General features: G+C 43.0%; 8 protein-coding genes across 12 annotated transcripts; 4 read left to right on the forward strand and 4 right to left on the reverse strand.

Moving 5' to 3' along the window:
• Positions 1-6,895: 6,895 nt before the first annotated feature.
• Positions 6,896-8,695, reverse strand: BDCG_00413 (uncharacterized protein). The gene is made up of 4 exons (XM_045415921.1): positions 8,672-8,695; positions 7,984-8,557; positions 7,711-7,856; positions 6,896-7,606 (listed from the first exon to the last, which is right to left on the reverse strand). The coding sequence occupies exons 2-4, from the start codon at positions 8,076-8,078 to the stop codon at positions 7,386-7,388; spliced, it is 462 nt and encodes a 153-aa protein (XP_045271760.1). The 5' UTR covers positions 8,079-8,557; positions 8,672-8,695; the 3' UTR covers positions 6,896-7,385.
• On the reverse strand, positions 8,577-11,972 carry BDCG_00414 (phosphoribulokinase/uridine kinase). The gene is made up of 3 exons (XM_045415922.1): positions 11,618-11,972; positions 9,709-10,700; positions 8,577-9,610 (listed from the first exon to the last, which is right to left on the reverse strand). The coding sequence occupies exons 2-3, from the start codon at positions 9,746-9,748 to the stop codon at positions 8,937-8,939; spliced, it is 714 nt and encodes a 237-aa protein (XP_045271761.1). The 5' UTR covers positions 9,749-10,700; positions 11,618-11,972; the 3' UTR covers positions 8,577-8,936.
• On the forward strand, positions 10,299-12,250 carry BDCG_00415 (uncharacterized protein). The gene is made up of 2 exons (XM_045415923.1): positions 10,299-11,729; positions 11,788-12,250. The coding sequence occupies exons 1-2, from the start codon at positions 10,777-10,779 to the stop codon at positions 11,789-11,791; spliced, it is 957 nt and encodes a 318-aa protein (XP_045271762.1). The 5' UTR covers positions 10,299-10,776; the 3' UTR covers positions 11,792-12,250.
• On the reverse strand, positions 12,161-15,200 carry BDCG_00416. Of its 2 annotated transcripts, XM_045415924.1 has the most exons (4): positions 14,397-15,200; positions 14,112-14,284; positions 13,829-13,974; positions 12,217-13,651 (listed from the first exon to the last, which is right to left on the reverse strand). In XM_045415924.1, exons 2-4 carry the CDS (start codon positions 14,277-14,279, stop codon positions 13,390-13,392), a joined length of 576 nt encoding a protein of 191 aa, XP_045279157.1. In that variant the 5' UTR covers positions 14,280-14,284; positions 14,397-15,200; the 3' UTR covers positions 12,217-13,389. The 2 variants fall into 2 exon arrangements, with proteins under 2 accessions (XP_045279158.1, XP_045279157.1); XM_045415925.1 differs by lacking the exon at positions 14,397-15,200 and having other exon boundaries at positions 12,161-13,651; positions 14,112-14,348.
• A 1,209-nt stretch (positions 15,201-16,409) lies between these two features.
• On the forward strand, positions 16,410-16,764 carry BDCG_16133 (uncharacterized protein; the record flags this gene model as incomplete). The annotated part of the gene is made up of 2 exons (XM_045425395.1): positions 16,410-16,614; positions 16,640-16,764. The coding sequence occupies 2 exons, from the start codon at positions 16,410-16,412 to the stop codon at positions 16,762-16,764; spliced, it is 330 nt and encodes a 109-aa protein (XP_045279159.1).
• Positions 16,765-17,277: 513 nt separating this feature from the next.
• On the forward strand, positions 17,278-18,000 carry BDCG_16134 (uncharacterized protein; the record flags this gene model as incomplete). The annotated part of the gene is made up of 4 exons (XM_045425396.1): positions 17,278-17,414; positions 17,476-17,648; positions 17,735-17,893; positions 17,948-18,000. The coding sequence occupies 4 exons, from the start codon at positions 17,278-17,280 to the stop codon at positions 17,998-18,000; spliced, it is 522 nt and encodes a 173-aa protein (XP_045279160.1).
• A 1,598-nt stretch (positions 18,001-19,598) lies between these two features.
• Positions 19,599-24,209, reverse strand: BDCG_00418. 3 transcript variants are annotated; one of them, XM_045415927.1, is made up of 3 exons: positions 21,620-24,140; positions 21,490-21,565; positions 19,599-21,409 (listed from the first exon to the last, which is right to left on the reverse strand). In XM_045415927.1, the coding sequence occupies exons 1-3, from the start codon at positions 22,140-22,142 to the stop codon at positions 19,768-19,770; spliced, it is 2,241 nt and encodes a 746-aa protein (XP_045279161.1). In that variant the 5' UTR covers positions 22,143-24,140; the 3' UTR covers positions 19,599-19,767. The 3 variants fall into 3 exon arrangements, with proteins under 3 accessions (XP_045279161.1, XP_045271763.1, XP_045279162.1); XM_045415928.1 differs by lacking the exon at positions 21,490-21,565 and having other exon boundaries at positions 21,620-24,209; XM_045415926.1 differs by having other exon boundaries at positions 21,490-24,209.
• BDCG_00419 lies at positions 22,053-24,240 on the forward strand. Of its 2 annotated transcripts, XM_045415930.1 has the most exons (2): positions 22,094-22,368; positions 22,431-24,221. In XM_045415930.1, the coding sequence occupies exon 2, from the start codon at positions 22,700-22,702 to the stop codon at positions 23,678-23,680; it is 981 nt and encodes a 326-aa protein (XP_045279164.1). In that variant the 5' UTR covers positions 22,094-22,368; positions 22,431-22,699; the 3' UTR covers positions 23,681-24,221. The 2 variants fall into 2 exon arrangements, with proteins under 2 accessions (XP_045279163.1, XP_045279164.1); XM_045415929.1 differs by having other exon boundaries at positions 22,053-24,240.
• Positions 24,241-24,307: the final 67 nt, after the last annotated feature.

Below are 24,307 nucleotides of genomic sequence, written 5' to 3' on the forward strand. Positions count from 1 at the left end.
GAGAGAAACTCAGAGAGAGCTTGATTTCAGAGATAGTGACTCTGAGAAGCTCAATCTGTAGTTTCTCTTTCACAGCATGTCTGAGCTCTGCTCAGAATACTGCTGAGTTGAGTTCACAGAGTTCTGTGATTTCTTTATCTTCTTTCTGTGAGAAGACTCTGATACAGTCTCTGATCAGTATTACTACTTATCTGCACTGTATCAAGCAGCTGAAGAAGAGAGGGATTTTATATACTTATTTCTTCTCTCACTCTTATTATTTCTGTTGTATCTGTAACAACAACTTCTATCTCTCTATAAGTATTATCTCACAGAAAGATATCATGTCAGTTTTGATAAGAAGTCTAGATACTTAAGCAGTACAGAGTAAGAGTCTCAGAGCTTCAAGTGTTAATAAATTTCATTAAGACTGAAGAGATGTCTCTTACTTATCTGTAAAAGAAGATGAAAGTATGAGTCTTCAAGATAAAAAAACATCTCAGAATGACTGATCTTAAGAAGAGATCAGTCAGTATTATCACTGAAAGTACTACAGAGATTAATTACTGATTGAAGAGAATCTTACTTCAATTGAAGCAGATGACTGAGATACTTTATAAGTTAATAAGTTAATATTTCATACATTTCTTATACTCTTCTATAGCATGCTTCTCTACAGTGCTGCAGTGCTAACTTCTCAGCAGACAAAGATATCAATACTGAAGACTTCAACAGTGAAGAATGAGTTTGATGAGAATGTAATTATTGATAAGTAAGCTCTAATCTCTCTTTTTACTTTTTCAGCAGGCTGCAGTTCTATTAAAATAGCAGCAGTCTGCAGATTGATAATATTAATCTTTTTATTAATTTTTAATATCTCTTTTCTCTAATCACTTCAGGAATTTTACACTTGTGTAGTCTCATTAAACTTCTAAAAACTCTTTGAGAGAAAATAAAAGAAGAGTGCTACAGAGTCTATAAGATACTGGCTCATCATCATGAAATCATCTCTAAAAAAACTCTTTGAGAAAAAGAAGAAGTCTCAAGCAGTATTTCTTACTCAATGTCTCTGATGTGTAATGAGACAGTCTCTACTAGCTGTCTCATAGATTGCAATCTCTTTCTCAGTATTTTTCAAATACTCAAGTGATTTTCATAAATTCTCTGATGATGAATAATCTTCTTATTTAATGAGATATTGAAGCTTGCTGTAATATATTCACTTATTCAATATTTTCTTCATAAGATATTCAGTATCACTCTTGATCTTGATATCATTCAGCTGAGACAGCTCTGTCTCAGAGTATTGCTTATAGAGCTTTAAATAGAAAATGTGAAAAACAGAATGAATTGATTTCAATTCTGTGAGTAATTTTAACTTATATATCTGCTTACTTATCACTCTTGTTACTGAGAAAGATTCTAGCTACTACTCACTGAGCTTCTTACACAGTCTTATTGTCTTGATATTCTTTGCTGAAAGTAGCACTTAATTCTCTATCAAGAACTTCATTAGAAGATGTTTTTAATTATAGTATTTTATCTATCACTTCTGAGCACAGTGAATGCTTTTCATCATCTTCTCATAAATTTTATTCAAAAGTTTCAATCTCACTTTTACTTCTGACACTGAGAAATACTTCATTTTCTGTATCTGTTCAACATTCTGACTGTCTATTTCTCTCTTTAAAACATTATTCACAACATCACTGAGTAATAAAGAATTATATTCATAATAAGTATAGAAAGAAGATATCTTTAAGATTGCATTCTTTGCATTATTATATATAAATTTGATGATTAGAAGATATTTAAGTCAATCATTCTGATAATATGAATAGAACACTTAAAGATGCTATTCTAGTGTCTGATTCTGATGTTCAGTCTGATCATTGATCTGTGAATGAAAAGCAGTACTGAGAAGACATTTTATTATAAGATAATAGTAAAAAGCTGATCAGTACTTGCTGATAAAGAGAGATTCTTAATCTGTTATCAACAATTTCAGAGTATCATGATTATAAATGATGATATCTAAAAACAGGTCAGTCAATTCAGAAGCTTTAATCTTTTTATAAGTAGAAATATATCTAGTTATCTTTATAAAGCAGTCAACAATGATCAAAATCAAGTTATATTCTTTGACTCTTGTTGACTTCAGCAGATTAACTATGAAATTCATTGATAGATTCTGTTATAAGCTCTTTGAAACAGGCAGTGATGTCAACTCACTGTATTACTTATATTATGAAATCTTTATTCTTTAACAGATATTGCAAGTCTTAACATACTCTTTGACATCTGCTCAAAGCTTGTTCTAAGTATATTTACATTTTAAAAGCTTCTCAGTCTTCTCTAATCTGAAGTGTCCTGTATGAAGATTATTATAATGAATTCTCAATAACTTCTGACACATCACTCTGCTATAAGAGATGAAGACTGAATTATTCAGTAGTAGAAGTTCACATTCTTCTAATTATCAGTAACTTGATTTCTTAGCAGTATCATCTCACTCAGAGTCTGTCTCTTTCAAGTTTAAACTGAATTCTTTCTTCTTCAACTTTTAAATTCAAGCTGCAGTAGAGACATTCTTCTTCTATAACTCTTCAATGAATTTTAAAAGTAGTCAGATTGAAAGATTGTAGATCATTTCATTCTTTGTCAATTCAATAATTACAAGATGTGATATGAGAAGCTCATGATCTTCAGTGTCAGTTCTCTGCAGAGATCTGAGTTCTCTTTTATCTTCTATACTGAGTCACACAGCTGCCTCTTCAGTGCTGTTTTCAAGCTTTAGAGAATCTCAACTCTCTGCAGTCAGCTTCTTCTGCAGTGATGACAGAGATTCTTTTATAGAATTCTTCTCTGCATCAATGATATTATAATCAGACTGTTTAGACAGTGTGTTAACAGAGTTAAGCTGATCTGAACAGTATCAGATGTAGAAATCATACTCTGAAAGCAGCTTCACTCACCTGACTTAATGTTCTGTCAAGCTCTTTATTATCAAGAAGTAACACAGATTTGCATAATCAGTGAGAACTTGTACTGAGTACTTACTACTCTGAAGATAATATTATCAGATCTTAAAGAATTTAATAATTACTAACATCTTCTGATTATGAGTATCATACCTTCTCTGTGTGAGTGATAACTTCTTGAAGAAGAAAGTCACTGATCTTCATTCACAGTATCTTATAGACTCTGTGAAAAAGTCTTCTCTCACAGACAATTCATTATCTGTTTTTTTAGAGATGATTATTCTCTGATTCTTTCAATATTGAAAGGTCTCTGATGTCAACTGTGAAAAGATTTCACAGATCTCATTTTCAGATATATCAGTCTCACACTGACTGAGTAAGTCAGAGTTAAAGTGATTCAGTATTATAATATCTGTGAAAGCTTGTTTCAATTCTACAAACATCTGAGCAGTGTCTTGAGTGAGAATAAACAGTTCTGTTTTTCTGTCTTTCACACTTCTCTTTAACAGATCTGTAAGAAGGACAGTAATCTGTGAATATGCATAGATGAATTATCTGTAGAAATTTACAAATTCTAGAAATATCTGTATTTCATGATATATTCACAGTGCTGATCAGTTCTCAATGATAAAGACTCAGCTTCTGTTCATTGAAATATCATTTATCTCAATAATATAATCTAAGAAATCAATCTTCTATATATAGAATGAGCATTTTTCAGTGTTTATATAGAGTTGATACTGTCTTAAGTAACTCAACACTTCTTGAACATGAGTATCATGTTCTTTCTCTGATTTCAAGAAGATTAAAATGTCATTCAGATATACTATGCAGAAGACATTAACAAGACCCTGCAGTGTCTTATTTATATAGATCTGAAAGATGACTGAAGTATTACAAAGATTAAAAGATAAAACAAGATATTCAAAATTACTGTACTTAATATGAAAAGTCATTTTTCAAACATTATCTTCATTAACTCTGATTTTATGATAGATATCTTATATATCAATCTTCAAGAACATCTTTGCTTCAGATAATTAATTGATTATCTCATTAATTAATAATAGTGAATAGTGATTCTTAATCATCATCTTATTAAGATCTCTGTAGTCTACACATAGATATAGTCTATCATTCTTCTTAAGCACAAAGAGTATAGACATCTCTGTCAGACTCTTTGATAAATATATTCAGTTCTTTGATTGCACTTCTTCAAGATATTTACACAGAACATTCAACTTCTTTACAGACAAGTTGTAAAGAGATCTGTACAGCACTATTGCACTGTCTTCAAGACAAATCTTATATTATATCTTAATATCAGAAAACTTCACTACTTCTCTTTCTGAAAAGACATTCTTAAAATCTGTAAAGAGACATTGTATACATCTGTCTTCAATAACAGATACTACTGCTAATCTTGCAGTGAAAGTGATGACTTCTTTATCTATTCTTAAGTCTCAATCATCTGCTACACAGTATATTAACTCAATCTTTTTCTCAAGATTCTTCTGATAAAACTCTTCAGATTTCTCTATCACTGTCTCTTTATTAGTGAGACAGTATCATCACATCTGAGTGACTCAGTCAATGAGAGAATTGTTTTCTCTTAATTATGAAAGATTTAGAATGATGTTCTTATCTATAATATTAACTGTATAAAGAAGCAGACTGCTTTTCTTGAAGATTTCTTCAGAGTCTGTGATTACACACTTCACTTGAATTATGTTAAAATAATGACATTTTATTTCATCAGTAAATTTCACATGATCTGACAGATCTATCTTCTTTTAACTCTTCATTAAAGAAAAGAAATAGAATATGAAGTTAGTATTCACTCTGAAGTTGAGTAGACATCTCACTGATATCTTCTCATTCAGAGTATATATTATAATTGTAACATGAACTCAGAGATGTGAGAATTATCAATTCTTTTCTTTCTCTTCTTTATCTTCTATGAATATATTTGTCAGAAGAGAAGTCAACTTTAAGAAGATATCTTCTCAGTTTCTTTTCTTCTTCAGCTTCTTATAATCACTGATATAGTGATTACTAGCTCTGCAGTTGAAACAGAGATCTTTATTAAATCTTTTTTAACATTTCTTTACAGTGAGTGAAGAATCAGAATACTTGAAATTCTTCTTTACTTTCTCTACACTGAAGCTGTCATGATGCTATTTAGATCTTATTATTGATTACTTAGAAGAGATCTTATTAATCTTTTTCTTAAAGAATTGATTATTCAAATAGATTCAGAAAGCCAGGTTGATAAGCTCAGTATAATTAATTAATGAACTCTGATATTGTGATATTATTATCTGTATCTTATGAGTCAGCTTTATAAGATAAAGTTGTATTTTTAATTGATTCAAATTATCAGTCAATTTCTCTCAATATTCTTTAAATCTTGTATTGAAATTGAAAGAATTCTTATTATCTTATTAATATAATAAGTTGAATCACTGCACTGCTGTGAAGCTGCAGTTACAGTGATCTTTAATTTGATTCAGTAGAAAGTTCTTGAATTCTTTCTAAGTCATGATAGTATTGATATACTTAAGCTTTCTCTTCTTAATAATTCAAGTAGTTGCAGAGATGTCTTCAAGAAGGTTGACAGTGTATATTACTTATATCTTATGAGTATTATACTGGCTCAGATTAAGGCAGAATTTCTATTCAAGAGTATGAGTAAAGCTGTGAAATTCAGATAAGATGTTTCTCTTATATCTTGAAGAATCTTCAATTTTAATCTCTCTATCTTTATAATAGATGTAAATGTGTAGAGGCTGCAGCAGTGACAGAGCAGTTAAAGAGCTTATGTTAAAATATACAGTAAGTTCAGAAATCTCAGATTTCTGCTAAGATAGAGATGTACACACTCTAGAAGATGATATAGTGTTTCTCTCAGAGAGTGAGATCAGATCAGTCTCAGTATAGATGCATGAGATTATATCAGTTTATTAGAGCTCAACTGATTCAAACATATAATCAGATGAAGTAATTCAAATTGTAATATAATAGAATTAAAGTGATGACTAGTCAGCAGTAATACATAGAAGTAGTTATTTAAAAAGTTATATAAGTGAGCTTGACTATCTTACTTGAATAGTGAGCTTATAGACTACAGAGTTATTACAAGAATATCACAGATATGATACTTAGTATACTAAGAAGATTATATGAGATACACAGTAACTCTTGTGTATATTTCAGTAGTAGTAAAACAAATCACTGACTTCTTTGATAAGAAGTCAGTATCTAGCTATTCTATATAGATAATGAGTGAATACTCTTCTCTCATTTCATAAGTAAGAATAGTCAAAGTTATATCTCAGCAGTGTCTCATTGTCAAGAAAAAGTAATCTGCTGACCTTGTATAGAAGCAGGGTTCTTATATTCATCAATCAGATCTTTCTATGATATATCTGAATGATGTCATAGAGTGATTGGAAACTGGTTCAGACAGGATGAAATCATCTGCATGGAAGCAATGAGCCGTGTGGAACCGCAACGGGGCCTTGGCGCGGCCGGGAGCGTGACAATATGAATATAAAAATCAGATACATTGTGAGAACATTGTTATTCTAAGGTTTCAAGATGATACAGAAATGATGAATCTATGAAGTTAAGTTGAAATTCTCTTTCATACTCAGAGTACTGAGCAAATCCTTTCTGTGTTACTAATAATCAGGAACTGTTTCTTCTCAGATGCTTTGCAAGATATCATCACTCACATGACCTGATTTTACTATTTGGGTTAGCTTATTGCTTATTTGAGATTAGCTCATGACATAATCATCAATCCAGTGTTAAAACAGCAATGGATAGATATCTGGAGAAGCGTCTGAGCTTGCTGAGATAATATCCACATGTACTGTACCTAGAGTTAGTTATCGCTCATTATTATATTTTCTGGCTACGGTATTGAATTATAGCTTGAAAATTATTGACATTAATTGTCTATAGATATATGTGGTTTTTACTGTGTTCCGATTTCCCGCTACAAATGTCCATAGTTTTCGGATAAGAGCTCAATCCAAATTTCTCCAGGGAAGTAGAATATACAGAGGAGCGAGGAGCCAGGAGGAATATCTCTAGATTTGAAATATCGGTATTAAAGCGACCACGAAAGATAGCATAATCTGCAATACCCGAAAAAGCAACCTAGCACAATGACGAATAAATGATACAAAGTAAGGAAATCTTGGATTGTAAGGGAGAGGACAATAAATTAAGAAAATAAGTGACTTTGGCCACGTCTATAAAAAAGGAGGAAAACCCCTGGCCATACCCCGTTCTCTTATGACAGTAATGCTTTAAGAGGTTAAAAAAAAGCAAACAACGCAAAAATATATTTATCTGATATGGTACGGTGCGAGATGGCGTAGTGTGCGCTTGTTTAATATGTTACACCTGCTGTGCTCACATAGTCGAGACAAGCCCAACGAAAGCGACGACGGCTGCGACGGTGAAAGAGTTGGCATTGTGTACGTATCCGGCGGACTCATCGGTGGGTGAGGAACCAGGGGAGCTGGTGGTGGGATTGGCACCGCTACCGTTGCCATTATCATCATCACCATCGTCATCACCACCACCATTCGAGCCACCAGGAGAGCCATTCGGCTTGCTGATATCGATGAGTGCTATACCAAATACAAATTCGTTTATTAGTTCCAATTTGCGTCCCGTAATGTCAAAGTAACCCCTTTGTTGAGGAAGAGGAGAAGAGCGAAAAGTGACAACATACAAACTTTCTGACCAGCTTCAGCGCAAGAGTCTGAGAACGATTTCAGAGCATCCTTCACGGTACCCTCCGGGCACATTTTCACGATTTCGCGCTGGACATCCTTGTTGGCGCAGATATTCTTGAAGTCAAGAGGGTCCTTTTGGGTGCTATTGATTGAGCCATTAACAATTAATTCCTGGGCTAGGTTTACCATGCTCCCATTCTCCAAAACGAGAGCTCTTCTCTCTTGGTCCCCTTTTCCTTATGGGGGAATTTTTGGGGGGTTTAACGTACTTGATAGCTCCAATAAGACAACCAGGGGCCACGGCGATGACGGCGTTGAATAGAGCCAACAGGGCGGCGAAGAAGACAAATTTAGAGGCAAACATTTTGACGGTTTTTTTTTTTCCGGATTGCTAGTTACCGTAACTAAGAAAAAGCACGAGGTTGGTGTTGTTCTTGAAACAGAGGCTGGTTCGTTTTGATTCGAAACGAAGTTCGTCGAAAGCTGCGCAGCAGAACTAAGCTGAAAGATAAAAGCGAGTGTCGAACAGAGGGTTGTCAAATTAACTCAGGTAGTAGTACGGAGTAGATAAGGAATGACTTGGTTAAATGGACGTAAAGGGGAAAAAAATGAATGAATGAAGGTTACAAAGGGTCGGGTTGTTGAGTCTTGCTCGGATGGCAAATAATGGCAAACAAATGGCAGGGGCGATTGACTTGACATGGCGGCCCGAAGCGGCGGGTACACGGTCGGTCGGTTCCTGCCAAGCCCTCAGACTAGCTGGAAGTGGTTTAGCGTGTACTCCTTGGCTGTTTCACCCGATATCAAAGGTCAAAAAGGGAACACAACATGGCTCTGCTCTGGCTTCAAGGTTCACAAACAATATGGAACACAGATCACGGAGTATTAGTATTATTATTAAAGAGTGTGGAACGGACAAATCCAGTGTTCCTATTGTGGGGTACTGACCTTACTTACCCCTAACGAAAATCCAGTATCATGCGGTGACACATCCCCCTTTTAGGCCCACGTGCAATACTTCTCGTCCATATCGGATATCAGATAATATCACCTGCTTCAGTCTTCAATAACCAAAAACAGAACAATAATAACCACGAAATACTTCCGATTGCAGGAATCAAACACAAGCTGGACAGAAAATGACCAAAATCAAGCCATTAATAAAAACCAGTTGCCCCCCTTCCTCCTCCCCTCCCCCTTCTGCCCATTTCCAATCAAAACCTTAAGTCTTCCACTCCTCATCCTCCCGACTAACAATAACCTCCTGCACATCCATACGGAAATCCACAATTTCCCTCCCATTAACCAAATCATTCTCGACCGCCCTCCGATCCGCCTCCGCCTCATCTTTCGCAATCCCAGCCTTCACGTGCCGCGCAACCAACCTCTTCCGCGCCGTCTCAAAATCTACCTCAACAAACCACAACTCATCCATCAATCGCGCCGCCTCCTCCCACGGCTCCTTCCCCAGACTTAGATAATTGCCCTCGAAAAATATCACCCGCGACGTCGCGGGGATGGGCACGTCGTTTTCCACGGGATCTTTGATGGCATGGTCGAAACTCGGCGCGTAGAACGTGCGCGAGCCTGGGGCCAATGGTTCCCGCAGCGCACGTACCAGTTGCAGGAATTTGTCGGGGTCGAAGGTAAACGCTGCGCCCCGTCTCGCGATCGCGTAGGCCGGTTCTGGCATTGCGGCGAGCTGGGCGCGGGAGAGATGGTAGCCGTCCATTGAAACCGAGGTTGCAATGGGCGCGGCTGCGTCGGGGTAGGTTGTGGAGTACCGCTGGTTTATCCGTTTGGTCATTGCGGTTGCTAGGGAGGTTTTGCCGGAGCCGGGGATTCCACTGATGGCAATCATGAGGCGCGCGGAAGGCGAGGTGGAGAGGAATTTGGCTGTGGGTGTTTTAGACAAGTAAGAGTCATCTTCAAGGAAATATTCTAGATTCTGTGGAATATAGATTGGGACGGGAAAGGGCAATTTTGAAGCTTACCCCAGGCCTTGTCCACGAGTCTGCTGACCTGCTCTTCCATCTTCCAGGACAGACTAGAGACTACTCTTCTTCGAAAGGGGGATATGTGCTGAGGTATATAGGAAGACAGCAGCGTCTATAAATATGAGGCACACGATCCTCCAAGGGCACATTCAGTCAACCCACAAGGCAGAAAATGAATGACAGATGTTTCTCATCTAAATGCGACAGCAACCATTGAACATAAATTACCGCAGGCCACTCCTCCCGGGGGTCCCTGACGTCCGGAGTAGACCCCTCCGTTACAAGAGATGCTGGTCCATGCCTTGGTAGAGCCTCTAGGTCGCGCTGCCCCACGTTGAGATTATGTCACAATATAGCCAGCAAAATGTCGGCGCGGCGGAGTCATGGTCGGCCCGAGAAGCCTGGCCTTGGCGACGTCTATACTTATTGGTTCGGAGATAGAGTGGAGTGATTCGTCTTGCCACACTCGCTGTTGCAGAGTACGGATGGAGTATTTGGTGCCTGAATGTGTGCAAATGACCCAATGAGAACTTGACATTTTCCTTCCTGGAGCACGCGGTTCTCCTATTGAAATTAATTCCGAGGCGCTTTAGCCGCAGCGTGTTTAATAATGAGTAACAACGATAGGACATAGTTCATTATTGGCTTGGTATGTAGTTACTGTATTCTGCAGGCGTCTGCGGGCTACCGAGTATAAGAAATTCTCATCTTTAATCCATCTTTCACAGTCGGTTTATTTTCGTCCTTGAATTATCATATATCATATGGTCGGCAAGTGAAGCGCCCAGAGGCATCAAACTTCCCGAAGTGGATGGGTCCTCCTGTCAACCTCGAATACCTCTTTCTGCAGGATGAGGGAATTCCAGGAGCTGTCCACATTTATGATAGCTAATAAGCTTTGACTATCATAATTGTACTTGTACAGTTTTGTCGTAGTGACAGTGACGTCAATGAGGAAGTGTTTTGGATGCGTTCGAGAACATCAAGACCTAGGGATATCATCAGCAACTTCTGGCTCTTCATTCAACAAGATACTAGCCAGCGGAATCACAATAGAGATATAAAATGCAAGATAGCGAAGCAACTAAGCAGTCTATATCACAACCAGGGGCAAATTCTGAGCCCCTGGGACATCCACTGGCCCGCTCCCTTCACTCACGAGAGTCAGAAAAAGTGACCAACAAATTGTCAAAGCAAAGTCGCCGCTTTTTGGAGCAGTTGCATCTTCCTCCAGATGTCAGTGAATATGAATACTCAGGACTTCCTCATCTACAAGAAGTTACAGGTCAAGCCTACAATCGTTTTATCACAAATAGGACTCAAAGCCCATTTGTGATCTTTACAAATCTCCCAGTGGATGAATTTGAACAGAACGAAGACAACTTCTTTGGCAGAGTGGACTACAACCCGAACCTGCAGCTCCTAATCCTGACAATGGTTTCCTTCCCATATGAGGTGGCAGCTGGTGTCTTTGGAAGACTTGTTGATGATAGGGCAAAAGAGAATGATGTTCGACGTATCCTCCTTCCCCGAGGCAGTACCCGAACAGACACGCCAGACAGGTGGAAGCAAGCTGATAAGTCATGGATTCCCCGCGAGCTTCCTCCAGGAAGAACCACCCAGTGGCCGAGCATCGCCGTAGAGGTCGGATATTCGGAAACACGAGAAAAGCTAAAAAGCGACATGAAATTTTGGCTTAACACCAATAATGAAGTAAGAATGGCCCTTTCAATTGATATAAAGAGACCAAGCGGGACCATCTTCATTACAGCTTGGAAACGTGGGGCTCCGATCCCGCCCAGAATGTCTTCTAATCCGGAACCTCAAGCAACACAAGAAATAAAAATTGAGCGAGGGAAGGCTGGCCAGAAACCACATATAACCGGTAACAGCAACTTGACCATACCTTTTGAGAATATAATGCTCCGCAGACCTGGCCAAGGGGAAGTGGACTTTGTCATCTCACGGGAAGATTTGCTGGAAGTGGCAGAGGGTGTTTGGTTTGCTATGGACAACAAGTAAGCATTTTTGGGGAGGCGAGGGAGTATTGAAAATTGACTAATCATTATCGAAAAGATGAATGGGAATTACGGACAGATGCGATGCAGCCGGCGCATATGAATGATATGATAGCAGCACAACGAGGTTAGCGACTAGGTCGGAAATATGAGTTGGAGGCGGAAAAAAACTAGTTGGGGCATGGCATGGGACTAGTTACCAAGGCCATCCAAGGCAGAACAAGGGCCCTCGGAGGTTTTTTGTAACTTATCAACAAGGCGACATGGAGTGCGTAGTCTGGTTAGGCATGCTCTGACTACAGCGTACAAATAGGAGAGAGAGCTTCCTTTCTCATTATTATTACACATACTCTATACGCAATAATATTACTGTCTCTCATTCTATTACTGTCAAGATAAGAAAGAGCTTCAAAATCAAGATATAACTGTACAGGAACCGTTCCAAGCATCTCACGACCTATTATTAGTATGCTCTACGCTGGTTATCCCGGTATTTTCGTTAGGGTCCCCCTAATATTTTAGTGGCATAGTTACTAAATATCATTATGGGGGTATCGGTGAACATCCTCGCGTTTGAAGCAACAGTGAAAAGGTGATTTAGGCCACACACCTCATTTACTCTGTACACCTTGACTAACTATCCCCGGGCAACAAGGTCATTAATCCTACAACAAGCGGGTGTACTACTGATCCAAGAAAGTAATGTTTCTGACTGCTCAACTTGACCACTGAAAGATTGATTAACTATAGAAAAGTGAGGTCCCTCTTGAGCCAACTTTGCTTGAGCTTTGTCAAATTGTTAAAGGCCGGCGCTGAACATCTAGACCGCCCGCTGTGTTATATACAAATGTTCTGTACTCCGTACAGGCGAACATAGTATATTATATTATATGCTCGCAAACTTCAGCAGGAGGTGCTGGGGACCCCCAAAACCAAATGCCAGTTGTGCAAGTTTATCATCTATATCCACCACCCATATATATACGTATCCAGAGAACGCGGTGAAGAAAGCAGCTAGCTGCGAATAGCAAAGCTCCCGATTCACACAATGCCAAAGGATTGAGGCGCAATTTATTTACAGCGTTGACGACGACAGGAAACTGCACCGCGGGGATTCAGACGGCGATATGATTCGAATCGGAAGCTATTCCTCCTACCGCTGCGTAATGGCATACTAGCACACATAGGAGGAAGGGAGAGCAATCGTAGGAGCTTTGGGAAACTCAACCTAACCGAGCGCCAATGTATAGTGACAGGAGTATTTATCGTCAACGAGATGTCGGATCCTCCACTAATAGCTGATCGACGAGTCAACAAATAAAATATCGGTTGACGACACAGTTCGTTTCATAGAACTCAGGCTGTGAAAGAAGATAAAATTCATCCAGTTTAAACTTCTTTAGTAGGCGGCATTCACTCCCAATACAAACATCTCAAAATGCACAATTCGCCAAACCAAGAAAATCAAAACCCAAGAGGGGGGGGGAATCATATGAATCATACATATACTGACTGAGTTGAAGAAAAAAGAGAAAACGAGGGCAAAAAAGAGAGAAAGTCAGGCTCCTTAAAAGCCGCCAGACCTCATGATATCTCGAAGTCATTTTGGATTTTTTTTAATTGTTTTTCCCAATCTCAACAATAATATCTTCTCCTATACTTATATCGCGGCAGCCATCGCAAGCGCCGCAGCTGCACCACCAATCACCCAATTGATGTTCCCAGTCTCTCTCGGCCCGGCATTTGGTGCCCCATCAGCCAGCTTCTCAATACCAGCGGTGGCCGTGACAGGTATGAATGCAGTCTCGATTTCACTTCCGGACAATGTAGTCTTGAGAGTGGCTTCTATGCCAGCCGACTCCACTATAAATGTGCATGCTGCAGATGTAGTGCCGCCGAGGGAACAGGCGGCATCAATACCACTAAGGGAAAGTAAGCAAGTATGAAATGGGCAGAACTTTTGGTCCATTTTTTCGTTCTTATAATTAACCCTCTTTCATCACACGGCTTTTGCTTGGTGAGGAAATCTGGAAGACGGCGGGCGGGCAATAGAAATTGAAGGAGGGATGAGAAAAAAATAAAACATGAAAAAAGCTCACATTCCAGATAACGATGCAGACTGCGCGTAAGTCTCGGGGCCTTGTATGATTGTGGCAACGTCAAACTCCTCGATTTCTTCACAGCGGCCGCTGATGAGGTTTGGCAAACAACCAATATCTACGGCGAATGTAATAGCATCTTTGCCCTATAGACGGAGAAGCGCTATTAGTTAGCTACGTTTTCCAATGCTACGTCTTCTTTTCTTCTTTATTTTCTTTCTCTATATAGAGAAAATGACCGGGGAGGGCCTTGCAAATGAACAAACGCGTTGAGATAACTTACAACGTCAACGATAGATACTTCGGAGGGAACAGGAGAGGCGGCGGGAACGAGGAGGTTGAAGACAGTGACCGGGCCGGCCGCCGTAGTCGTTGGAGGCAAGGGAACTGTAGATGACTGCGCCATGCCCAGTGCTGCTAGGGAAAGCGTGAAGAATATAGACTTCATCATCGTGACTGTATGGGAATGCAGATGTTGTCCTCAGTGTTCCCTTGTCTTTTTTTTTTTTTTTTTTTTTTTTTTTTTTTTTTTTTTTTTTTTTTTTTTTGGGCACGTCAGCTTACGCACCAAAGAGTTGGAAAAAGGAGCAAATTAGCACTATGATAATGGCTTTGTATCTCGGGTCGGCAAAGCAGAAAACATCAAGCCAACAGGGGCGATGCAACCATTTTATATATGTATCCTCTGCCCCCGCCAGATTTGAAATTTCTTGTCCCTAGGTATTTGACGACTAACACAGCATGGAGTTAGCGTTGTGCCAAAGTTTTTGCCATGCCTGGTCTGTTCTCTGTGGATTCATATGTATCTCCGTCGCGCACACCATGGCTTCCATCGCCAAATCGGGCTTAAGGTGACGGCGTGCTGTTGACAAATAAAAACATCTGAAGCTAACGAATGCGCAGTTCACCTAACTGGCTGGGTTCTGATTCTTCTGAGCCAAGTCCCTGGACCGGGACCACCGACCAGGGACCACTAGAAGAGCCGATTCCTTTGTTAGCTGTTCTCAGCTCTTCTGGTGGAGAGACGGAGAGTCGGGCAAGGGGCCCCTGAGTCTGGTGGGAATGGGGACTCTTCTTTTTCTCCGACCACTCCCTGGTTTGTTATTATTGTGCCTCGTGAGTTTATCCAAGTTGATACATTCTCCCGGGAACATCCCGGCTCGAAATTCATGCGGCTTGCCACCCAACTTGAACCCCCCTCCAACTTCTCTGCTTCAGCCTAACCTGCGCAATTCGCTCTCCCGCATGACAATGCAATCCCAATTATTGGTTTCCAACCGAGGCCATGGCATCACGATGCCTTCGCGTGGAGCAGCCTCCGTTGGTTGGTGGCTTTTCTCAAATCGACATCAGAGGCTTGAACGGCAAGAGGGTTGGGTGGGACAGCATCTGAACGCGAAAAATCATCTGTTTTAGTTGGATACATGTATTGTACAGTACATGAAACTTTGGCGCTCGTACACGTTCCAACTTACATAGTAGTAGTACACACACACACACACACACACACGACCAGCTTTTTGGGGCCTTCAACAAACCTGATCTTTGAAGGCTCATTATATACGGATTAGCTACCATTTCTAGGACCCCAATTGTCGTGACGGAAGTATTTGCTGTTTGAGGCGTTGCACCTCTACAGATCACGAAAGTCCCAACCTTCATACGACCCCCCCCCCTCAAGTGTTTCCATTGACACTGTCCCTGACCTTCAGCCGGTAAGCGCTACTGCCAAAAGCTCCTCACATCAATTGTGTGTGAGTCATTCATCTGAGGAAACAAAACAAAATAAGGCCACCTGCGAATCATGTTGGAAGGCCAAGCAACTGTAAACCAAGACAGGCTAATTTTCATACCAGGGCTGAGGCATATATCCGTGGATTTAACATCTAGTAGAGCTAGACGAGGGGTTCTTCACTCCCAAGGACCTGCAAAGTAACTGAAGTGATGGGAAGAGGAAGATGACGATGAAGAATCACACTCCTCAGTGCGGCGTGGACAATCTATGCTACCCTTTTCCAGCTTAACCGCGGGCGTATTGCCGCCTGTTCAGATTGTATGACGAATTTTTGAAGCTCTGATGAGTTATCTTTCAACCCTAAGCCACTTGTTGCACGCATGATGCTGGCCCGGGAAATTGGTAGATTCGAATGCTTATGAGGAATGTCCCAAGTGACGATCACGCGAGTTTTATTATATATTTAAAGTGCAATCTAGAAGGACTAAACAATCAATGGAAGCAGAAACGATGCTCAATCGGTCTTTTACTACCCGTCTTCTTGAACTTCGGAATACGAACAGCCACCAGCAAAGCAAGCATGCAGCGAAAATACTGAGCAATAATGAATACCCATATGAATTCGAAATCCGAATAACTCGAGAAAGCACCACTAGGGAACACATTCGTCTCCTTTATCGTGCAGAAGATGCGATCAGAAGTGGCCATTTCCATTCCAAAAAATGACAGCCCATATTCGACACATACAAGTCCAGGTACTCGCTGCAAAGTCCCATTAACAGGGTCAATGTGCAAGCTGTCTAGATTTTTAGCATTCTCAGCTCCATCGAATGCCGTGATCATGAAATGCGCAAAAAGGATATGAGAAGAGAGGAGGGATGTTGGGCGCATCAGCCGCAGCTGCATGGCGCGCAGGTTCACCATATCAGTTGGCTCCACGTTATGGTATGGACCGACTGGGCAATACCAATAGAGGAACATGAGAACATGCGTGAGCGAGGTCTACGGGAGTCCAACAAGAATATCGCAGATGATGGAAGGCTTTCTAGGAGTATGTCTCTGATGGCCTCTCACAGACTTCATATGTCGCGCGCTTGGCAGAGAAATGCGGCATGATTTGCTGGATAAGTTGGTTGATGATGGAGAGGAGCATGAAGATGCCAAACATTTGGTTTTGAAGACCTTGGATGATGTTGGGTGAGCTGAAGAGCGGTAAACCGACTAGAAGTACAGGTAAGATGTAGCGGACGGCCTTGGAGTAGAAGTAGGGGGGTGAACACGGATTGCTGGAATACTCAGATTTGAACTTCGCGGAGCTGAGCTCAGAAGGGAGCGGTAGGCTCGCGGTAGCTTGTCTTCTCTTCACACTTTTGACGGGATGCGGTGGGTGACAAGTAAGCTTGCTAGGAGAGCTCGCCCCCTAGCCTAATGCTTTTGGACGCCTGCATGTTCAGGGGAGATACGTCATCTCAAACTAGTCAATATCGGTGTGTGATCCGGAGAAGCACTGATGACGTCCAGCATCCCTTCAGCGCGGAGGACGACCGTTGCGGACAAAGTAATCAATCAAGATTTGTAAATTCTTCCTAACTTCTCCAAAGTAGAAGTCGCCGCCAGCTTGAAGAAGGAGAACTCGATTGAATCTCTGCAAGAGCATTGGTAGAAGGGTGGTTCATGCACAATGGACACTCAAGGATAATAATGATTTACCCGAATGCACGCTGCACGATCAGAACTTTACAAAGGCCTGGCCGTTCTGCTTCAGTTTTTCGAAGAGGTCAAGAATAGCCCCGGATGTTTTGAGAATCGGGCCCTGAAGTCGGTTCTGTTCGCCCATCGTTCCCATGGCAAGTGTGGTGTTAAGCTCGTCGTTCGTACACCAAGTGGCCTAAAACTAATCATCGCCAAAAAGCTGCTCATTACCTTCCCCAAAACTCGACATCCTGGCCCCATTCGGCCGCAGCACCACTGAGAAGTCTCTTTTCGGCAAGTATATCACTACAGGCTACTACGTCGGCCTCGTCAAAAACTCTAGCATGCCTGACAACGCCCTCGTCCACAACGCAGCTGCGGACAACATCAAATGTAGGTTCGCACACCTACCTGGAGCGTGTATCTTCATACCCACAGGAGTCGCCGGACTACATAGGGTATACTATGCCACGCCCCAGTCCAGCAAGTCCATCCCACTGTCCCACTGTCCGACGATGCCGTGAAGGCGGACATCATCAAAGCCATCAAACAGCCCCCGAATAAGAACCCGGCCAAATTTCCCCCAGGCGAGCCGGAATTAGTGACTTTCTCTTCACATGCTCCGTACAGCCTGCAGGGTGAGTATAGAGGATATCAAAGACGGATTCTATGACAAGCTCTATAAGCTGCAGGGCGAAAGGAAGACGCACCGGACCGGAGCTGTGTGGAAGGCGCACGACACTAGCTTGATTTGGAAGTACTCAGAAGAGTTTGTGGTGCCGCAGATTATTGTGGGCTTGTGAGGTTGGGCATGGAACCTGCCAGGATCTGGAGAGGGAGCTTGGTTGTCAATCGGATTCTGAAACTAATCCGCCATGAGGGGTTTTGTCGTACGAGTCATTGAATATCCGCAAGATAGTTAATAAATAGTTTCACACGTATGAATATAGACCTTTTCTTCAAACAATTTGCATCTGTACGTGTACGTTGGCAGCAGAGCAAACCAAAATTGTCCAGTTCTCTCATATAACTTGAGCTCAATTGTCACGAAATTGCACCAGTTGCTAAGGGTACAAACACCCAAGCTGCCCTACACATAGCACCGCCATACCTACCCAACCCACAAGCGTAGCCGAATTTTAGAAGTCGTGAAGATAACTAGTTTCTGTTACTGATGGGCCCGGTTGCATTTATTCACACCGCGACGGACGCGAAACCAGGTTGGATTTTTGGCTCAACTACTTTAACCAGGAAGCTTTGTGTAATGATAACAACCACGATACTAGTTAACTTATCCCGCTTCGGGGTAACTACCTAGGTAACTGGTAGGTAGGGGGGGTAGGTAACGTGCCAACAGCTGTACAAAACCCGGATAAATAATAGCACCGAGGAAAAGTTATACGCAGTATATATATAACCAAACGGATTAAGTTTACTCCCCCTTGCGAGCTCTTGCGACTAGCCGTAACCTTAACTTAGGCTCCCCACACTGTGTTGATCGATCGGTTTCCTGCTCCTATGTAGGAATCTCCTGGCCGGGGACCTCAAGGAGATATAACTGGTTAAGTTGATGTACGTATTGATTTCATACCGACTGAGTTAAGTAAGATACATACAAAAACGAGACGAAGCCCTTGTTGGAAAAAAGAAAATGTGACGAGCTCGGAAGAGTAGGAGAGAGACAAGGGCATCCATCACGTCATGGCGAAGTCCATTTGTTTCCTAATGTCAATTTAAACCTGACAGGGAAAAAAAAAACCAAGGGAGGGCAAAAACTACGACAAATGAAAAAAAAAAAAGCAAAACATAAAGAAACGACAAGACCAGGCCGTGAAAATAAGATATAAATAAAATTCGTTAGCAGATACTTCGCACAGCGAGTAGCTCAAAAAGCCCCAGTAGAAGCAAAGCGTCACGAAGGAACAGGGAACCCGCGGTCGAGAGGAAGAAAGATTAAAGGGAAGAAAAAGAGGGTTACCCATCCGCTAAATCTCGCGGTCCAGCTGTTGATCAAACATAAAGAAAGCGAGAGAGGAGAAAAAGGAACGAAATAAAAAAACAGAAGAAAGCGCCATTTTTATAATTTCCCCCATCCTATTCCGTGATATAAGAGTCCTCGATCCAGGGAGTGGACTCGATAAGAGAAATGTTAGAGAAGAAGAAAAAGAAGGAAGTTATTAAATTGAAAAAGAACGCAGGTGTTGATAGAGAGATCAATAAGCATAGACATACAGAAAATAGAAAGGAAAGCAATTACACCCGAAAGAAAAATTCTAAAAGAGACGAGCTGATGGAAAAGAAGTTAAAAAAAAAAAAAAAAAAAAAAAAAAAAAAAAAAAAAAGATTCGATCATAATTCAAGACAAAGCCAAACTCATGGCGCAGAACCCTCTCAAAACATATCCCATTCATTTACCCATGATATAAAACAGCAGAAGAGAATATAAAAAGAGATGCAAATAGAAAAAAATGAAATAAAATAAAATGAAAAAAGAAATTAAAAGATTCACAATTTATCGGCCCTCGGCATCCCCGCTACCACTATTCCCACTCCCATTCCTAGCTGGAACATCCGTAACTCCCCTCCCTAGATTCCGCGATAACCCCACAGCCGCCCACCAGTCGTCACCGATATCTTGTCTGCGCGTCAGCTGGTCGATGATGGTTTGGACCTGCTGGAGATCTCCCATGGAGCTACTCTGGCCGAAGGAGACGTTTATGGATGTGGGGGTCGTTGATGATGAGGTGAAGGAAGAGGTTGCGTTTGTGCTTGTGTTTATGTTAGTGGTTGTGTTGTGGTCTCCATTGCGGTTCGCAGGTGTTTCTGCGACTACAGCTCGGATGGTTTGTGTGATGCCAAGTAGATTTTCTTGATATCGTCGCCGCAGTTGCTGCTGCTGCTCGCTCCGCCGGATGGCATCGTCGATTGCTGACACTGATGATGATATAGGCATAGGATCGTCGTACTGCATGAGCCGCCAGGTGGGTATGTGCTCATTGTCCGAGTCCGGTTCCGTTTCAGAGTCTTCGGACGAGGAGAAAAAATCGCAGTGGTTGTTGTGATCTGTGAATGACTCGAGGGGAGGAAAGACGCCCGGGCGCCGCGATGGGTTGCTGTTGTTGGCGCCTAGAGAGGAGGGGAGTGTCGATTGCGAGGAGTTGGCTGAGTTGCGGGAGGGGGCAGTGGAGGCAGATGCGGTGGCGGAGGTGAAGGAGGAGTCGAGGCTTGGGAGGTGTTGATCAGGTGTGATGGTGGTAAACAGAGATTCCCACATGTTTGGTTCGTCATCATCATCGTCATCATCATCATCATCATGATCATGATAGTGGCTGTCTTCGTCATCGTGTTGGCTGTCGCCTCCAGGGCTGAGGCTTCGATCGCGATCGCCAAGCCCATCGATGATGTGACGGGGTCGAGTGGCATCGAGGTCACTTGTATCTGCGACGGAGCGATGACCAACTCTTCGCAACAATGGCATGTTTGGATCGTAACTATCTGACGATACCATCGCACGCCCATTGCTACGTGGTGGGTACGCTGGTGCAAATCTGGGGCTGAACGACACAATTTCTCCAAGACGGCTCTCGAGCCGGGAGTTGGCCGTCGCATCACTACTCAATTCCGACCGGCGGGATCGTTCGGTTGAATGAGACCATGAAGGCGGATGTAGCATCTCGAACCTCAAAGAGGACTCTCGGGGAATCCTTATACGACGACCGCCAGGGGATGAGTAGTAGCGCAGGGCAGTCGTTCGGGGTATCTGATCGCCTAAATCGCGCCTAGTTTGAGATGAAGAGTAAGAACTGGACGCAGGCCAATCCAGACGAGTCTCATTATCCTGAGAAGGAGTATAACGCGAGGCTCCTGGTTCGCCGGTGGTCATTGCTGAACCTCTAGCCGTAGCAGTAGAAGAAGTGGCACTGTCGCCCAAGGCTTCGCGACTAAGGCTTTCTACCCATTGGGGCATTGAGGGACGCGAAGGTACGTAGCCAGCAGGACGATTCGAAGAAGCGCTTCTTGATCCATTATTATTCCTGTGAGGACGGCGGAGTGTCCGTTGGCGCCTAATAGTTGAGCGGGACGGTGCCAGAGGATCCGCCTTCGCCCTACCATTACTTGCAGCAGCGGAACGAGCAGGCGGTTCCCAGTGGAGACTAAACAAATACAAAGCGCATCAGTATGTCACTATTGAGAAATAAGATATCACGGTTGTATTTCCAGGGGGTTGGGCGACCATAAAGAATTGGGCGATTTTGCGCAGCCTGTCGCGACGACTTGGCGGCTCAAGGGACAACACATCACACCCAAAACTGCACGCGAATTTAAGTCACGAGTCAGGCCGCGAAGACCAAAGAAAGACTTACGGGATTCCCATTTTCGCACAGCAACAGAAGGAGAGAGAGGCGAAGTAGAAAAAGGATGCTTGCCCGTGCGCGACTCTGATGAAGCAGAACCAGGAGCTGCGGAGGAGTGGTAGTGAGGCTGTTGAGGGGAGAAGAAGCTGAGGCGGAGGACGGAACAGGAGTAGGAGGAGGTGGTTGGTGATGCGAGGGAAAGGAAATACCCGCGCGTGATTGGCCGGTGGCCATGGCGGCTGGCCGTGCGCGCGTATCGTAGGAGTACCGTATTTAACGATCTGGCGGGTGGAAATAAGGTTGGCAGAGCAATCGGCAGTACTTGCCCCCAGACACAAGATGCCCCGCCAGATTTGGGGAGTATATTACGGCATGTCGTGTATTGAGCTTGTAATAAAAGACCGGAACTGCAAAAATCCGACCGGGCGCTGGCGGTTATCCGATTAGGCTTAGTTTCGCTGGTCGGTGGGAGGATAGGGTCATGTGACTTCAGAATCAGGCAGCGATGCGTGATTGGACAGGAAAGAGTCATCGCGATGCGGATAAAGTCCCCTTGACTACGATTCCTACACCATAGACAGGAAGACTTTGGGCTGGAAGGGGAAGCAGCTGTGACAATGGCGTGTTTATTCTAGGCAGATTATATTTGCCCTCCCCCTGCCCTGAAAGGCTGATCCACTCTTGCCAACCCAAACTCCCCCCTTCGAAAGAACCGCAGGGGACAGGATGATTGAACTCGGTCTTTCCCGCATTGCTCGGTTGGTCCAATCCTCTCCCCTGCCATGGAAAGCCATCCACATCGCCGGCACTAACGGCAAAGGCTCCATCACGAGCTACATCTCCGCCCTCCTCGCCGCAGCCGGCGTGCGCTGCGGCTCCTTTTCCTCCCCCCACCTCATTGACCGCTGGGACTGTATAACCATCAACGACCGCGTGGTCCGCGAATCCGTCTTCCGCCAGATAGAAGACAAGGTCAAATTCCGCAACCAGTCGCTGGGCATTGGCGCGACGGAGTTCGAGCTGCTGACTGCTACTGCGTTTGAGATCTTCACGCTCGAAAATGTTGACGTTGGGATCGTCGAGGTGGGCATGGGCGGCCGCCTGGATGCGACAAACGTCTTAAACGACAGCAATGTTCTGGTGTCTATCATTGCGAAGATCGGCTATGACCACCAAGCTATTCTGGGGGATACAATCGAGAAGATCACGCGGGAAAAGGCGGGCATTATGAAACCGGGCGTTCCCTGCGTCGTTGACGGGACAAACGATCCAGCTGTCCGATCCGTCCTTGAGGAAGTCGCGCGGGAAACACAGACACCACTTGCCTTCACCCAGCCAGAAGCCGTCACGCAAGAATTTCCCGAGCTTGGTAAGATATTCGAGCGCCTGAACGTCGAATTACACCAGCAGGCAAATATCGCCTGCGCAGTCACAGCTCTAGGGCAGAAGAACTTTTTACCTCCATCTCTACCATTACCAAGCCTATTCCAACACATCCCCAAGACCCCACGAGCAGGTCGCCTGCATGAAGTCTCACTCAAACCTCTAATTGCCCGCAAGCAACCTGTTCTCCTCGATGGCGCGCATAACCCGCAATCCGCCCACGTCCTCTGTTCATACGTAGACCGCAACCTTCGAAAACAACCATGTACTAGGGGGGATGCTCATGGTAGTAATCATAATGTTACATGGGTAATCGCCGCATCCCAAGGCAAGGACACTCAGGAATTATTCAGCTGCATGCTCAAGCCTGGTGATAACGTTGCTGTTGTTGAGTTTGGGCCTGTGGATGGGATGCCGTGGGTGAGGAGCGTGGAGAGCGCGGAGCTGCTCTCTGTAGTACGCAGTGGCAGAGAGAGCATGCCTAACATAGCACGTTCGGAGGGTTTTGGTGGTAACATAGTGTCTGCGTTGACGTGGGCTGATGAAATCTCGAAATCGAGTGGTTGTGGTAGAAGTGGCGAAAGTGGGCCGATGGTAGTTGCTGGTAGTCTATACCTGGTATCTGATGTTCTGCGGCTTCTTCGAGAGGCGAATAATAACAATATAGATGTGCTGGAAACATCGTAACGCAACCGTGTATGTGAACTCGAAGGTCTAATCCAGCCAAGCGGAGTAGACACGAGTGGGGATCGGGGCGTTTTTGGGATGGTACAACTTTTTTTTTTAAAAAATGTACATTTTCAAGGGGAACAAAAGTGACTGGTCTGGATACACAATTTTATAATTTTATTTAGCTATTGTACAGAGTATATGATTCTATGTTATCAGGATTTGGGTAAGGCCATTGTTGTCGTTTTCGTCGAGATGGGGCTCACTTATCGATGGCTTGGCCGGGTATGGCATGGCCCAGAGCAAATGCTGGCTATCAATCAGTAGGGCTGAGGCTGAATACAAGTGACCAGGGGTTGGCTGCTTCGGTGTATGCTGTATTTTTAACTTATCGCGTTCTCCATAGCATAGCGTCATCGTTACGCCGAGAAAAGTACGCTTCGGCGGGAAATTAGGGGCAGGGCCATATCAGTCCGAGAAAGGGGAATAATGAGGTTGAACTTGGAAAGCTTGCTCCCAGTATTTAGATTTAGAGCACATACGCCCGTCAATTCGAAAAAAAATAAAAATAAAATAAAAATAAAAATCCCCATGTTCATAAAAACCAATCCAGCTTGCTTAAAATTTCCACACTAACTCAGATCC

Source organism: Blastomyces dermatitidis, assembly GCF_000003525.1.
Source record: "Blastomyces dermatitidis ER-3 genomic scaffold supercont1.1, whole genome shotgun sequence".
Taxonomy (NCBI): domain Eukaryota; kingdom Fungi; phylum Ascomycota; class Eurotiomycetes; order Onygenales; family Ajellomycetaceae; genus Blastomyces; species Blastomyces dermatitidis.

Coding starts and splice junctions, on each gene's coding strand:
- BDCG_00413 (XM_045415921.1), bottom strand. CDS start 8,078: ATGTTTGCCTCTAAATTTGTCTTCTTCGCCGCCCTGTTGGCTCTATTC. Junction 7,857..7,983: donor TGTCTTATTGGAGCTATCAA/GTACGTTAAACC, acceptor CTCAATCAATAG/CACCCAAAAGGACCCTCTTG. Junction 7,607..7,710: donor TGAAGCTGGTCAGAAAGTTT/GTATGTTGTCAC, acceptor TATTTGGTATAG/CACTCATCGATATCAGCAAG.
- BDCG_00418 (XM_045415926.1), bottom strand. CDS start 22,142: ATGACTCTTTCCTGTCCAATCACGCATCGCTGCCTGATTCTGAAGTCA. Junction 21,410..21,489: donor AAATCGCCCAATTCTTTATG/GTCGCCCAACCC, acceptor GTATTTGTTTAG/TCTCCACTGGGAACCGCCTG.
- BDCG_00419 (XM_045415929.1), top strand. CDS start 22,337: ATGATTGAACTCGGTCTTTCCCGCATTGCTCGGTTGGTCCAATCCTCT.
- BDCG_00416 (XM_045415925.1), bottom strand. CDS start 14,279: ATGATGAAGTCTATATTCTTCACGCTTTCCCTAGCAGCACTGGGCATG. Junction 13,975..14,111: donor AAGTATCTATCGTTGACGTT/GTAAGTTATCTC, acceptor CTCCGTCTATAG/GGCAAAGATGCTATTACATT. Junction 13,652..13,828: donor TCTGCATCGTTATCTGGAAT/GTGAGCTTTTTT, acceptor ACTTTCCCTTAG/TGGTATTGATGCCGCCTGTT.
- BDCG_00415 (XM_045415923.1), top strand. CDS start 10,777: ATGCAAGATAGCGAAGCAACTAAGCAGTCTATATCACAACCAGGGGCA.
- BDCG_00414 (XM_045415922.1), bottom strand. CDS start 9,748: ATGGAAGAGCAGGTCAGCAGACTCGTGGACAAGGCCTGGG. Junction 9,611..9,708: donor ACTCGTGGACAAGGCCTGGG/GTAAGCTTCAAA, acceptor AAACACCCACAG/CCAAATTCCTCTCCACCTCG.